At 37.7% G+C, this 13,825-nt stretch overlaps 1 protein-coding gene across 4 annotated transcripts in view; it reads right to left on the reverse strand.

Moving 5' to 3' along the window:
- ntm (neurotrimin) overlaps window positions 1–13,825 on the reverse strand; it is a 442,255-nt gene that overhangs the window by 48,637 nt on the left and 379,793 nt on the right. For all 4 annotated transcript variants that reach the window (XM_075486521.1, XM_075486520.1, XM_075486519.1 and 1 more), the window contains one exon: window positions 9,577–9,809. In XM_075486521.1, the coding sequence (XP_075342636.1) occupies window positions 9,577–9,809 (233 nt within the window). The remainder of the gene's footprint in view (window positions 1–9,576; window positions 9,810–13,825) is intronic.

The following is a 13,825-nucleotide window of genomic DNA, read 5'->3' on the forward strand; positions in this document are numbered from 1 at the left end:
AAAAGGGAAGATGTTTTAGTCACGGTTTGGGTTTTTTCCTCAACTCCCTAATTGACAGAAAAGTGGCTCACTATTTGTGGGCTTGGTTGAAGATATATTCTGTGGCTTCAGTAAGGGGTGGTGCCTCACATCCTCTCAAATAGAAAAATGCAGCGCTTTAAAGGATGTTCCGCACAGTTCATTGTAATTGTGTTTTATTCACCCTGCAGGGGACTGAATTCGAAAATTTGCAAAAAGCAATATGGGGCAATGCAATGATTATTCTACCTTTTTTAGCATGTTTTCACATGGCCACTATGTTGGGAAAAAAAGTCTAAATCTAATCATTCTGGGCAGTAATGCCTGAAGGGTTGAAGTGGAATTTATTCAGTTCTTTTTTTTTTTTCCAATTGATGTGCTTCCTTGATTGATGCTTTATTTTAAACCTGTAAGTCTAAAAATACTATGTTTTTTTTTGCCTATTTGTTTCCTCGTCTCTCTTCATAAACAGTATGTTTTAGTGCTGGGCTCACGTTCTACCAAACCAGATGTTTTGCCATCTGATGATACAAATACATTATTTTCCCCATATTTTAGTTTGACACAAGACCTTTCTGACTGCACTCCCCGGGATGATATTATTTCCCACATTTTCGCTTTGGAAATGTGTACTTCCACGGATGTGGAATCAAGTAGCTACTGAATATAGATCACCTTCTAGCAAGTGTTGACTGAGACCATAAAAGAGCCGATGCAGGACTGAATACTGGAAATGTGAAAAGGTAAATTCACATATACATTCAGTATATACAATATTTCTAAAAAGAGTATCCCACACCAGCTTAGTAAAGTAATTTCAGAGTACGCAGTCGCATCGTCTATGCTGAGTCTGGTCTAACAAAGAAAAAGCAAACACACACTCAGACAGATCCTCAACCACAAAATATATATACAAAAAAAGTTAGCAGTAACACTGCCGGTTTGAGAATGACTCTTGAGTTTAAGGAACAGTTGTTCCAGTATACTGACAAATCATTGTAGTACTGAAACAGTTTTATTCACTGGTATAAACATTTGAGGTGAACTCCAGATGACACAGATGGCAAGGAAACCCTCCAACATCAGATGTAAAGCTGTGTTTCACTCTTTTTAGATGAACATGGACTTTAGATGGACTGATTTTCAAGTCAACACAAAGCGATCATCAGCTGTTCGGACAGAAGAGAAGTTTCAGTGCAATCTGTTGGTTTCCTTAGCTAGGAAATTCTTTTTGAATTGGCTCTGTATGAATAGATTGGATTAATTTAGAATTTAATTGATTGGACTTGATTGGATAATGATTACAATGAATTGAACTACAATCGGCTTGAATTGGACTATATTATTGAAGTGCCTTGAGATGGCATTTGTTGTAATTTGGCGCTATATAAATAAAACTGAATTGAAATGAAGCATTCAGTTATCCAGTTTTTTATTTTTTTTTTACGAGAATTTGCTATTTTTTCTTTTATCAGAGGGAATGACATACTGTCAAAGTGTGTAGGATTCATTAGTGCACCAAACAAGCATATTTCATCATTTTGCACTGCACTGAGAGTAGAAATTTCTATTTGGATATAAAAATAAACAACGTATTGTGTCACTTTCAAAAAGGCTTGTTCTTCTCAGCCAATCAAATTCACACAATGATGGTCATGCAACTATGAACTGTAATCTACCTACTGAACTTCTGAACAGTAAAAGTATTTATAATTAAGGCTTTTGCTTTACTTAAAGGACGAAGCCCTATTTTTCAATTTTGTGTAGGTGGATGACTGTCGTATGTGTAGGTGGTTGGCTGTAATGTTAAGTGTTGCTTTTCAAAATGGTTGTAATTAGTATACTATAAGAGACATACAAACACTTTAAAATAAGTTAAAATATGTTTCTTGGCAGCAATAATTGTTAGAAGTAAAAAAAAACAAAAAAAGAAGAATTCAGTGAAGCTGTCTTCTTCTGAAAAGGTGATATTTGTAGGAGATTATAGTATCAGCCAATCTTTAGTGTTATTTGTGTTCTTTAATTACAGTGTGAAACACTCAACATATTTCAGGTACTAGTTAGATATTTGGTGATAGGCAGCTGCTTGCCTATCACCTAGGTGAGATGCAGGATTATTTTAGAAACGTGTGGATATTTGCTTCTAAAGAGAGTAGACCTGCGGGCATCAGAATGCGGTGGCTGCGCAGTCTGGGAAGATGATCCACAATGACAAAGCCTGACAATGAATACGACCCCGATATAAGTTTGTCTCAGAGGCAGAAACTAATACAACCAACCATGTAGAAGCCCCTGAATGGGCCTCGCATGTGGTCAAAGTATTTTCGATTTTTATTTTAGACTGTAAGATATTTTTTGGGAATTTTTGATGATCTAAAGTCATGATTCACTCACTGCGCCACAATTTTACGTAGATTTAAGTGCGTCTAATAAGTCTTCATTGGTGGCTGAAGCTTTTGTGGAAACATTTAATGAATTGTGAAAGCAAAAGACAGTCGTGTTTACTGTAACCCGGAGAGTTCTCTTCGAGCCCAGATAAAAAAAAAAAAAACTGTTTTATCCAGAGTGTAACGATCTATGTAAATCATCTAATGAAACATCCAATGTAAGGGTTAGAAGAAAGATCACATTTTCCACCTAGGTAATTTCTTCTATTTTTTTTCATGGGTAACAAGACAATTAGTTTATGTGGCACGCTGGCAGGTCTGTGAAGCTCTCAGTGGCAGTGGTAATCAGAGCTTAGTCTAGTGCTTACAAAAAAAGTTGCAAAGTCAATATTTAGCTGAGTCTGCTTACATATTAGCATTTGTTAGTTAGAACTTAACACAAAATGCAATTTTGTTTTGCAGGTATAAAGCATGGGTGAAATTAAATCAGTATGACCACATCTCCAGGTTTGATCACTGTAGTTTAACATGGACGCAGAGAGCGATAGGTCCTATCCCCGTAACATTTGAACACACTTTTCACACAACACTGATGAGCACATCAACCCAGCACAGGCTTTTCACCTGGACATTTTTTTTACTGTTACATCTAAACATAATCAGCAGTGACGTGTTGAAAGTTGGCCTGATCCCATCTCCCCTTGTGATGAATACTGGTATCTCCGGAAGGCACACAGGGTGGGATTTGGAATCAGACATCTCAGTTCCAATCAAAGCCAGCAGAATATTGGGCAAAAGTAATTATGAAGTGTTCAGCAACCACATCCTCATAAAGAGGCAGGTGAAAGTCACTGGACTTAGAAACAGTTGACTAACACATAAGTCTCTTCTTCATTCAGTTTCATGCACTTTTTGGTTGGGTTGAGGAATCACAGTTTCCTAGGAAACAGAAGTATGAAGAAAAAAGTTGGGAATTTTTGTGAAATGAAAAACAATTCAATCTGTAATTTTCTGTAATTCATTTGAACCTTTATTGAATGGACACGAGTGCAAACAAAAACTATTTTCAGTGTTCACTGATCAATGATTGTTTTTTTTAGAAGAAGAAAACCATATAATTGAAATCTGTGTTGTGTCAAAATGTTTTTAATTGTTCTAAATACAATTAACTTTATCAGTGAACATAATGAAAATGAATTCCTTTGTACCTGTGTGAGTTTTTCTTCTAAGAAAAAAGTTTTCTTTTTCTTCCAGAAACTAAATCAGGTCTGAGGTTGTGTTCCATGACTTATAGTCCATATGTCAAAGGTTTTTTTTGTTTTTGGTTAATGAACCCCACAAATTATCCTTACTCTTAAAACCTTCCAGTGGAAAGATTAAAAAAAGAAAAAAAAGAATGAATGTCTTAATGGGTTAATGTGGCTTTTAGTGTAAAGCTCTTTGAGTGGTAATGAGATCAGGAAAGTTCTAAATGAATGAAGCCCATTTATGACTCAACGCTCTTATGTATCTTTATGGGTACTGTGTTTCTGCTGACAAATGTCAAAGGTAAGGAGTGTTGAAAGGTTTTGTCCTATGAATTGCTGAAGTTCATATTTTACTCCCTCACCCCAGACACTAAAAACAGGGATCATATTCCTGTGATGGATAACTGAATAACACCATATTTGCAGAACTAACGGGAAGGAAGTGATCCACCAAACGGTCTGCAACACTTTTCATTCCATTAGGCCACTTACACCCAGACAGTGAGAGACAATTAAAAACGTTGACAGAGGGGTGGCAGCCGCATAAGGAAAGCAATCTGCTGTAAAATCTCCCACTGGGATTTTTCTCTCTTTTGCTCGAGAAACCATGTAAAGTTCACTCGGTATTTATTTGAAAGCGCATTGCGGTGTTTCTTTTAATTTGCTGTAATTGTCAGTCTGGACTAAAGCGTTGGATAAACAAACAATAATGTCAGCATTATTTGGTCATGTCACATGGGTAGTAAAAACAATTTTGCAAAGGCCAATACTGAAATGAGGGAAATAAACAATCTGTAGGCATTTAAGACTGAAAACCTGGCAAAAGATTTTCCAGGAAATCTTTTCTTTCTGCAGTGCCTGCTACATGAATGGACCAGTCGAATCCAGGTGTCTTTCAGGTGGTGAACACTTTCATTCCCTGTGTTGTTGAGGCAGTGGCCGCAGCAGCAACATATACAGTGACCCCACACCTTGTATTGTGACTGGCCTTTAGCATTTAAGTGTTTCTCGGCTGCTTCAATGAACTCAGTATTCTCCTGTTTTTGCTGTTGCCAAGGCAACAGTGAGTTAGAGCTACATTAAAATTTTGGTTTTAAGTTGAAGATTGGATTATACCACCATAGTATGACCTTCAGTTTTTCCCCTCCTCTAACTCTGGGTTTCCTGGTCATGGTTAGTTACTAAATATTGTCATAAAATTGCTTTCTTCTCTTGCATTCATTCAACGTTCCTTCTCCCAATAAGTCGCATACTTATGTTTGGTCAGGAGCTCGCTGCATCTGTTCAGAACACAAATGGAAGATCCAACAAATCACATTTGGATGTACAGGATCTTTTACGAGCTGGTAATGTAACATTCATGCGATGTGTCACCATTTTTTTTTCTCAATGCAGACACCACGGGCAATCACAAACAATTCCCCATAAAAAAATCCCCACATGATCCACCAATTACCTTCCACACCTGAACTCTAACCACATTTCTTTGTATCATGAACTCTTGCTTGCCTGTTGTCTTGTCCAGTTGCCTTATTCCAGCTCCAAGTCCGATAAGAAAAGGTAAGATAGGTACATTTGTCCACAGGTTCAATATGTCGTGGTGTCATGATAAAGGCTCAGAAATTCTGAGATATTAATGGTTTTCTCTGCCTGTTTTTTCACATGGGGAAGTGTTCAGGGGCGTTGATATGAACCTGTAACCTTGTGTTAACTGATATCTAGGAATAACTATTTGTTTTTGTGTCTCTCACCATGGGCCATTGTTTTTCTTAATATCTAACAATGCATTTTCTTTATTCTCAACCCTAATCAAATGTGACTGATTGCAAAATTGAAAGTTGTTGGACAGTATTGGGTCAAGTGGAACTCCTGGATCACACTGGTTTGGATATAACGCCACATTTTTGGCAGTTTCGCTCAATGAAAAACACAAGAACGCTACACTTGCGAGGGATAGTAGACTTGGAATGTTTTTGGAGCTGTAAAATAGTTCAACATTTTTTGAGAATGTGTGACATTTTCATGTAATGCAAAACATAGGTATGTTACAATTTTATAACTCAGATGCAAATTTATTACGATTTTGTGGCCAAGTGTATCAAATCAAATCAAATTTATTTATATAGCACATTTCATGTATAAACAATTCAAAGTGCTTTACATAAAATAAAAGCATTGCAGCAGGGAGTGGAAGAAGCATTAAAAATATATAAAATAATATAAAGACAAACAAATAAAATAATTTAAATGAATTTAAAAACAAGCAACAGTCTAGATAAGTTTAAAGATAGCGTTCAGATTTCATGCATAGACACATGAGAAAAGAAATGTTTTTAACCTGGATTTAAAAATGTCTACATTTGGTGAAAGTTTAATCTCCACTGGCAGTTTGTTCCACTTGTTTGCAGCATAACAGCTAAATGCTGCTTCTCCATGTTTAGTCTGGACTCTGGACTGGACCAGCTGACCTGAGTCCTTGGATCTAAGAGCTCTGCTGGGTTTATATTCTCTGAACATATCACAGATGTATTTTGGGCTTAAACTGTTCTGGGATTTGTAAACCATCAGCAGGCTTTTAAAATCTATTCTGTGAGTGACTGTAAGCCAGTGTAAAGATTTTAAAACTGGTGTGATGTGTTCAGATCTCTTAGTCCGGGTTAAAACTCTAGCAGCAGCGTTCTGGATGAGCTGCAGCTGTTTAATGCTCTTTTTGGGAAGTGTAAAAGTTCCACAATTTTTTGTGTTTTTTTACTGAGAGTCTACTACTTTTTCCCAGCTAGAAAAAAATTGCTATATCACAGACTTTACCGTCTCATTCATAAACTTATGTTTTGTCCTGTTCTCATAATTCACCACAAAATTTGAAATGAAACATCATTGTGTCTCTTACGCCATTAACCACGGTTAAATAAATGCAGTTGAAAATTATGTTTTCAGGGTGCAAACTGAAAGGTATCTACAGTGAAGAATTAGGACCTAAAAAAAAAACTAAAAAAAACAGTGCATGGTCCTCTTAAACTGCTGATCGTAACTACTGAAATCTTGAGTCTGATTGACATGACTATGCCAGCAAAAGAGCCATCAAAAGATGCTCAGATAGATTAATATAAACGAGAGAAGGAGAAGACTTGGTTCTACATAATAAGCCCTTTGTAAAAAAAAAATAAACAAGTGCTTATCTCCAACACAAAACTATCGCGGTGCTTATGAAGCTGCTTTTACTGATAATATAATTAGCACTGTATAATTAGCACTGTACAGCAGACTAATATGCTTCAAATAATGACAGAAAACTGATCTTAAGGCTTTGAATTAATTTGCATCGACACAGCAATAAAATAAGTGTCTGAGCCTGAGCTCAGTTAAATCATCCGCCATGTAAATTACCCGAAAACAAATATTTTTCCTTTCATGGGAATTTTGTTTAAATTGCTAAATAAATCTGTTAATCTGCAAAGATATTTGTGACACTAGAGTTATCATCACCCAAATTACTTTTTATCTACACCGATTCAACTAAAAACAAAACAAGTATATTGCAACTCCAAAGCCTTTTAGTGTTTTATTGTAGAGCCTGAGACAGATGACTGAGACTAATGAACAATCCCAGACAGATCTTGTGATTGAATATAGGAAAGCGCACTTCAACTATCGTCATCCATAAAAATTAACCAGAGGAAGATTAGGATGCCGGTTGAAGATATCAACATAGGTTTGAAGAGCAGTGACTTCTATGCCCACACCAGTCAAAACGCCTGCAGCATGTATTTGTGCTCGCTCCTACCTCTGCACCCACAACCTGCTAGCTACACTGCATTTGTGCTTGCACAACTTCAGGGAAAACACGCTGACTGATTAAAAATTGCTGTGCTATTGAGATTTATTATTGTATTATATTGTCTGCTAATGACATAAATGGAGTATTTAAGGACTTAAAATGTGTAGGTGGTTCAAATATCAGTAATTAGATATGAATGAAACAGATAATAGACAACCACATTCTTCTGCCAACCATCAGTCGTGATCTTTGGTCTGGCGTCAAACTTTTAAGAAATAAACTTGTGTAATGTGTATATTGTGTATGTATGCATGTGTGTTTAGTATGTAGCTAAGCATAATGGGTGAAAGATTCATCATGTCACTGCTCATTATTTCTCTGAAAATCTTGGTGTCCTCCAGAGCTGGGACTAGATAAACCTCTCCAAACTGTGTAGATGGCAAAGTATACAGAGTTGTGCCTGGATACAAACACTCAGGTGACAAATGCCTTCTTGAAAACACCCTTCACTAAAGATCAAATTTTCAACCTAATTTACATGTTAAAAGGTATATCGTGATCATTTTTTTTTTTTTTTTTTTAAATCAGCTATAAATGCTATGGTTAAAGATTCAGTCAGCCTGTGTGATTTACATAGAGTATTTGGATGAACCAATGCTGAATGAAAGGCGATTGACCTACTGAGCAAGCTGCAGGAGGCCGGAGCTGTTTGAGAAGCTATCTGACTAAGGTTTGCTTGGTTAAAAGCTCAGGAGCCAAGAACTAACTTGGAGGTTACTTGGCCATGAAGGAAGCCAACTAAATAAGTTCTAAGCAAAGAAGCTGGGATCTTTAGACCCATTGGAGCCTGGAGCTAGCTGAGCAAGCTCTCCTGAGTGCTTGGCCACAAACGAGAGGAACTTCCAGAGCTGCAAGATAGTCAAGCTAGCTAAGCCAGCTCTTGGTTGAAGAAGCAAAAACCTGCTGGGGCATAACTGTGTTTCCACACTCATTCACTTAAGGAGCCGAGCACTTGATCGGGAACTCACTCACCGTCGCTCTTGGCTAGCAAACAGGGCCTTCTAATGTTGTTGAATGCCACTAAAGTAGATGCATTACCATTCTGAATCTTCAGTTTGCCTGTCATTTTGTATTATCTAGCTTCCTTTTCTTGAGAATCGCTTTTTGGTTCAAACATTTACAGCAAAAAGCAGAGGCAGGGAAAGCAGAATTCTAGATCCCATTTACTTATTGAGAAAAAGTATGTGTTTTTTTTGTGAGTGTGTGTGTCAAATACTGAAATGTACCATTTTGAGGAAGACAAGAGTTTAAGGATCAAAGTTTTTTGGTTTGCTTTAAAATGGAGGTAATGTCGGATGATCATACTTTAATTTTTTTGTCATGGGATATTGTTGTTAGGCAATAGAAAACGCGGAGCAGAACAAATTCAAACCTGCCCTCTCTAATTTGGACATGGGAATGGCTTTTCATGAGGATAACTTCACATTACATGGATCTGCATATCAAACTCCCAGCCTTAAACTGCCTATTATGCTTTGTGCACAAATGCAAAGCACAGTGCACCTCAGTATATCCTGCATCTCATTAGGACATTAGCACAACACCACACATCATTATAACATAAGCATCTTAAATGCTATTCTCCATTGACCTCACATAATGCTGCGATTGAGAACCACATTCCCCTCCCACTCCTTGAGCAAGGTATTTATCCTCTAATTGCTCCAGTGGTGCGATGAATGAGGAAATGAGGATCGAGAAAAGCATCCGACGTCTGTTTTGACTCTCTTTGCTTATTCATTTATACTCTTGTGTGATTGCACTCTTGATTTAGAGTGTAGACAAGCAGAAAAAGAAAGAAAAAAACATGTTGCATACAAGACAGCAATCTATCATAATTTGAAATGATTTGAAAAGAAATGTGGCAGAAAATTGCTAAGACTCATTTGCAGTGTTTGCAAGATTTGGTGCCTGTACCAACATACCTGGGTATACAGTTTTTCATACCAAACAATATATACCAATATATATATATATATATAATTTATATAAATATGTTCTTGCCACGAATTCACATCATTTTGTAGTGTAATCAGAAGCATAGCACTCGTCACAGTATTAGCATCATTCCTTCATCTTTAATTACCTTGGACAAGGATGTGCACTGAGGTTGTTCTCGGTCGACTGCTTGTCTGGACTGCACACACATACTGTCCTTCATCTGTCATGTCCACGTTTTCAATCTTGATCGTAAACTCCTCCTGATTAAGGGTCACCAGACTCACTCTGGGATCCACTGACCACTTGTCTTCTCCAGCAAACAGTATACTTGACCGGTTTAGCCATGCTGTGTGTGTGACAATGTCTTCCTGTGCACACCTGTAAAGGCATAAGAATAAAGTTGAAAAAGCAGCTTATACAAGCTGATTACACGAAGTACTCAGCTAATTGACAAATACATTAAACTTACATCCAGAACTCTGTTGACATAATGTATATACAATTAAGCCAAGAAAACAGCTGATGAGACAAGTTTGTCTTTACCCTATAGTTACCCATCTCCTCTACAGTACAAATAGACTGTTATTCATTGCAAATTTCTGGGATGGACAATCATCATCACTGACTAGCAAAATTTCAAGAGATTAGAAAATAATCAGTAGCAGGTGTTGTTTGGTTACAGGGACAATATCTAGTCTGGGGCTCCCAAAGGATATTAATTATCATTTATTTATTTATATATCCAGGTAATTACAGGAATTTAACAGCAACATGTCATGTTCTCACTCCCATTATAAAATTGGGTAATATTCTGATATATACATGAAATGCAAATATGAATAACAATGAGGTTTTAGCACTCTGTAGACTTAATTGGAACACTGACAAATTTCTAATAAGCTTTGTGATAAAAACACATTGAACACATGCAAATGCAGCTCTCGAGCAGCCTTATGGGTTCTTTGTTAATCTGTCCACACACTTGGTTTGTGACATTTAAAACCGATAAAGAGAATAAGCACGACCGTGCTCAGCTGTAGTCAAATTAGATTAGTTTCACCAGTCACTTTGATACAATAGTTGGTTCGTTACAAAAGCTTTGTCACTGAATGTGGACTCTGGCAGTCCAACAGATGAGCTGTATTTTCATAATCAATGTTTCAATCATGCAGAAATAATACCACACTCAGAGCCACTTATAAGCAAATGCAAATTAAGATGTTAAATCTATGTTGCAAAAAGTGTTTCATAAGCTTCCAAGCTGATGTCATCAAAGGCATTTATTTATAGCCTATCTTTTTACTTTTATTATTCTGGTGCAAAATACTATAAATCCATTGCAGCTGCTACAAAACTCAGCTGCTCGTCTGCTGACGAAGACCAGAAAGAGGTCATATTATTCCAGTTTTAAAATCTCTGCATTGGCTTCCTGTGTGTTTCCGGAATGATTTCAAAATTCTTTTACTAGTTTTATAGCTCTTAAAGGTCGGGTATGAGATCTTTGAAAAACGGTTCCTGCATTCCTATATTTTTGAAAATACACAACCTTGCCTCTCCTTTCAGCCCACCCCTCGAAACCACGCCTTCAAAACACATGAACGAGTCACGAGTCTGTGAACGCGCAAGGGTGAGGGGTGAGGGGTGAGGGGGGCTGACGGTTGATTGGCATGTCAGAATCCAATAGAAGTAACTCATCATTACTTCTATTGGTCAGACATTTCCTCTTGCTACACCCTCTACAATGTTATCTGACTCCCGCCCTCTGGTATTCGCATACCATCTGGGACGAGCCCACAACCGACATGATTTCAAATGGGGCTATTTTTTCTAAAACTCGTGCATGTGATTGGATGAAGAATCTGTCCGTCATCTTGACTGACACGCCACTGCAGCCACTCCCAATGACTCAACCCGTGACGTAGCTCGGCCATTCATCCAAAGTCCCACCCAGCGATTAATGATTGGCTCTGATTATTTTCTAATCGGACGAAACACATATGACTCCCAGGCTCCTCAGATGGTTGTGTGAGGAAAGGGAACGCCCCCGCGTGTAGTTGGTGAACGCAGCCAGATGACGTGAGTCAGGTTATCTACAGTGGACTAAAATATTACTTTTTTTCCCCAAACATTCTATTTTAGTGGGTGCAATGGGGTCGTGAGGAGGTTTTCCAACAATATGATAAAAAAAATGCTCCAGAAAACATCTCATACCCCACCTTTAATGGTTTTAGTCCTAAGTATCTATCCGACTTGCTTTTAGTTTATGCGCCTCCCAGAGCCCTCGGGTCATCGGGGGCTGGCCTCTTTTTATTTATTCCCAAACCGGGGACTAAAAACATATAGAGAAGCATCTTTTAGTTTTTATGGTGCTCGCTTGTGGAACAGCCTTCCTGAAGACCTGAAGGCAGCTGGGAGTGTTGATGTTTAAGAAAAAAAGCTTAAGACCCACCGTTTTTGTAAAGCTTTTAATTAAATATCTTTTATTAGAATTCACAGTCAATATTTCACTTAGATTTATTTCCTTCCTTATGTGAAAAATACATATTATAAATATATTATCAGTTTCTGTTTGTGTTTTACCAATTTATTTATGAATTACTTGAATTACTACTATTAATTGAACACATTTTATTTTCGTAATACGATTGAATTTGTTTTAATATTTAACCCAGGTCTTTTCCATTTCATTCTTACAGTGTTTTTAAAAATCTTTTTATCTTTTTAACCTCCATTTTTATTCAAACTTCCAGTGTTCTTGTTACCCCAATACTGTCAATGAGGGTTAAGACAGTGCTTTTAGACAACACTACTCTGTGTATGCTGTGTGTGCAGGGGTGGAAAGTAACAAATTACATTTACTCACGTTACTGTAATGGAGTAGTTTTTATGAGTAATTTGTAATTTTCTGAGTAGTTTTTGAAATGTGTAATTTTTACTTTTACTCGAGTACATTTTGACCCAAGTACTTTTACTTAGCTACATTTGAAACCCCTCACGTTACTGAGTAAAACAAATATTTATGGTGAAAAATTAAATGCGGGCGGAAATTTAAACAGCTGTCCCGGAACTGAAAGTCAATAGCTGGGTTTCACTTGACGTCACTTCTGTATTTTCTAAGCGCGTGAACCTAAGTGGTGGGCAACTGGAGCTGGGTCCCATTGAAAACCCTGTGTTTTGTCTGCCACTTTTTTGCCCAAAATGCCTCAGTTTTGTGCCGTTTTTGGATGTTGCAATCGGTCTAACCGAGAGAAGGGAAAGGGTTACTATCGAGTACCTAATCTTTTAGCAATTACCTAATCGCCCATAGAGGTGAGAAATGGAAAAACAACGCCGCAAAAAGTGGATAGTTAACCTGCGTTTACAGACTGGAGGAACTGAATCTGCAAATGCTCGTGTCTGCGGTGACCACTTCGTCAAAGGTATGCGCGAAATCTGTTTTGTAGTAGTGCAGTAAAGTATTATCTTGTTAAATGCCAATCAACAGTAATGTAATATAGTACGGGCTACGTTTGGGCTTTGTTTTGAAGGCTGCCCCAGCGCGTTGTTGGCTAAGGTGCTGTTTACACATACCCGGGTATTTTGATAAACGCATATTTTCTAACCTTCGTTTGCAAAAAAAACTAGGTGCACACAGCCCCGTTTTTAAAAAAAAACACGTCTACATTGGTCCGCATAAATACGCTATCAAGAGCTGTTAAATTACGCCAAGCCTGACGGTGGCAGTGTTAGAACAATGAGAATTCCACACAAGCCAATCAGAAGCCTAATAGAGAACCGCTGACAGGAAGAACTTCTGGATCCGTTTCAAGAAGAAAATATGGCACCAGGCTCATGTGTGTGGACTGATAGCGAGACTGAGCTACTTTTACACGTTGCGCTGGACTATAAAACTGCTAAAGCCGTGAAAAATGTCTTTGTTGTTCAATACATTGTATGACTGTAATTTTCAAAATCACACAAGCGAGTTTAGCTCTCAACAACAGAAATGCTGCTAGTACCTCCATGCTTGCCAGATAAACAATGGACAGAGAGAATGGCGTTTTCACGCTAGCATCCTGCCAACATGGCGGATAGGGGCGGGGCTCTGTACTATGACGACAACTCCTCATTCTATTCCCAAAACTCAGTTTTTGTCTCTTTCAACCAGTTTACACACAAACGCTAAACGGAGTTTTTAAAAAATCTCCACTTTTGCCGGAGTTTTTTTTAGCTTCGTTTTCGGAGGAAAAAACTCCGTTTGTGTATAAACGAAATGCACAAACGAAGGGAAAGGTCTTCGTTTATCAAAATACCCGGGTATGTGTAAACAGCACCTTAGTTCAGCCGGGTTGCTCTTCACAGCAAAGAGAGCAAGACTTACAGCAAAAAACTTCGAAAATCAGCTGCTGCTGAAA

The sequence above is a fragment of the Odontesthes bonariensis genome, chromosome 16 (genome assembly GCF_027942865.1).
Source record: "Odontesthes bonariensis isolate fOdoBon6 chromosome 16, fOdoBon6.hap1, whole genome shotgun sequence".
Classification (NCBI taxonomy): domain Eukaryota; kingdom Metazoa; phylum Chordata; class Actinopteri; order Atheriniformes; family Atherinopsidae; genus Odontesthes; species Odontesthes bonariensis.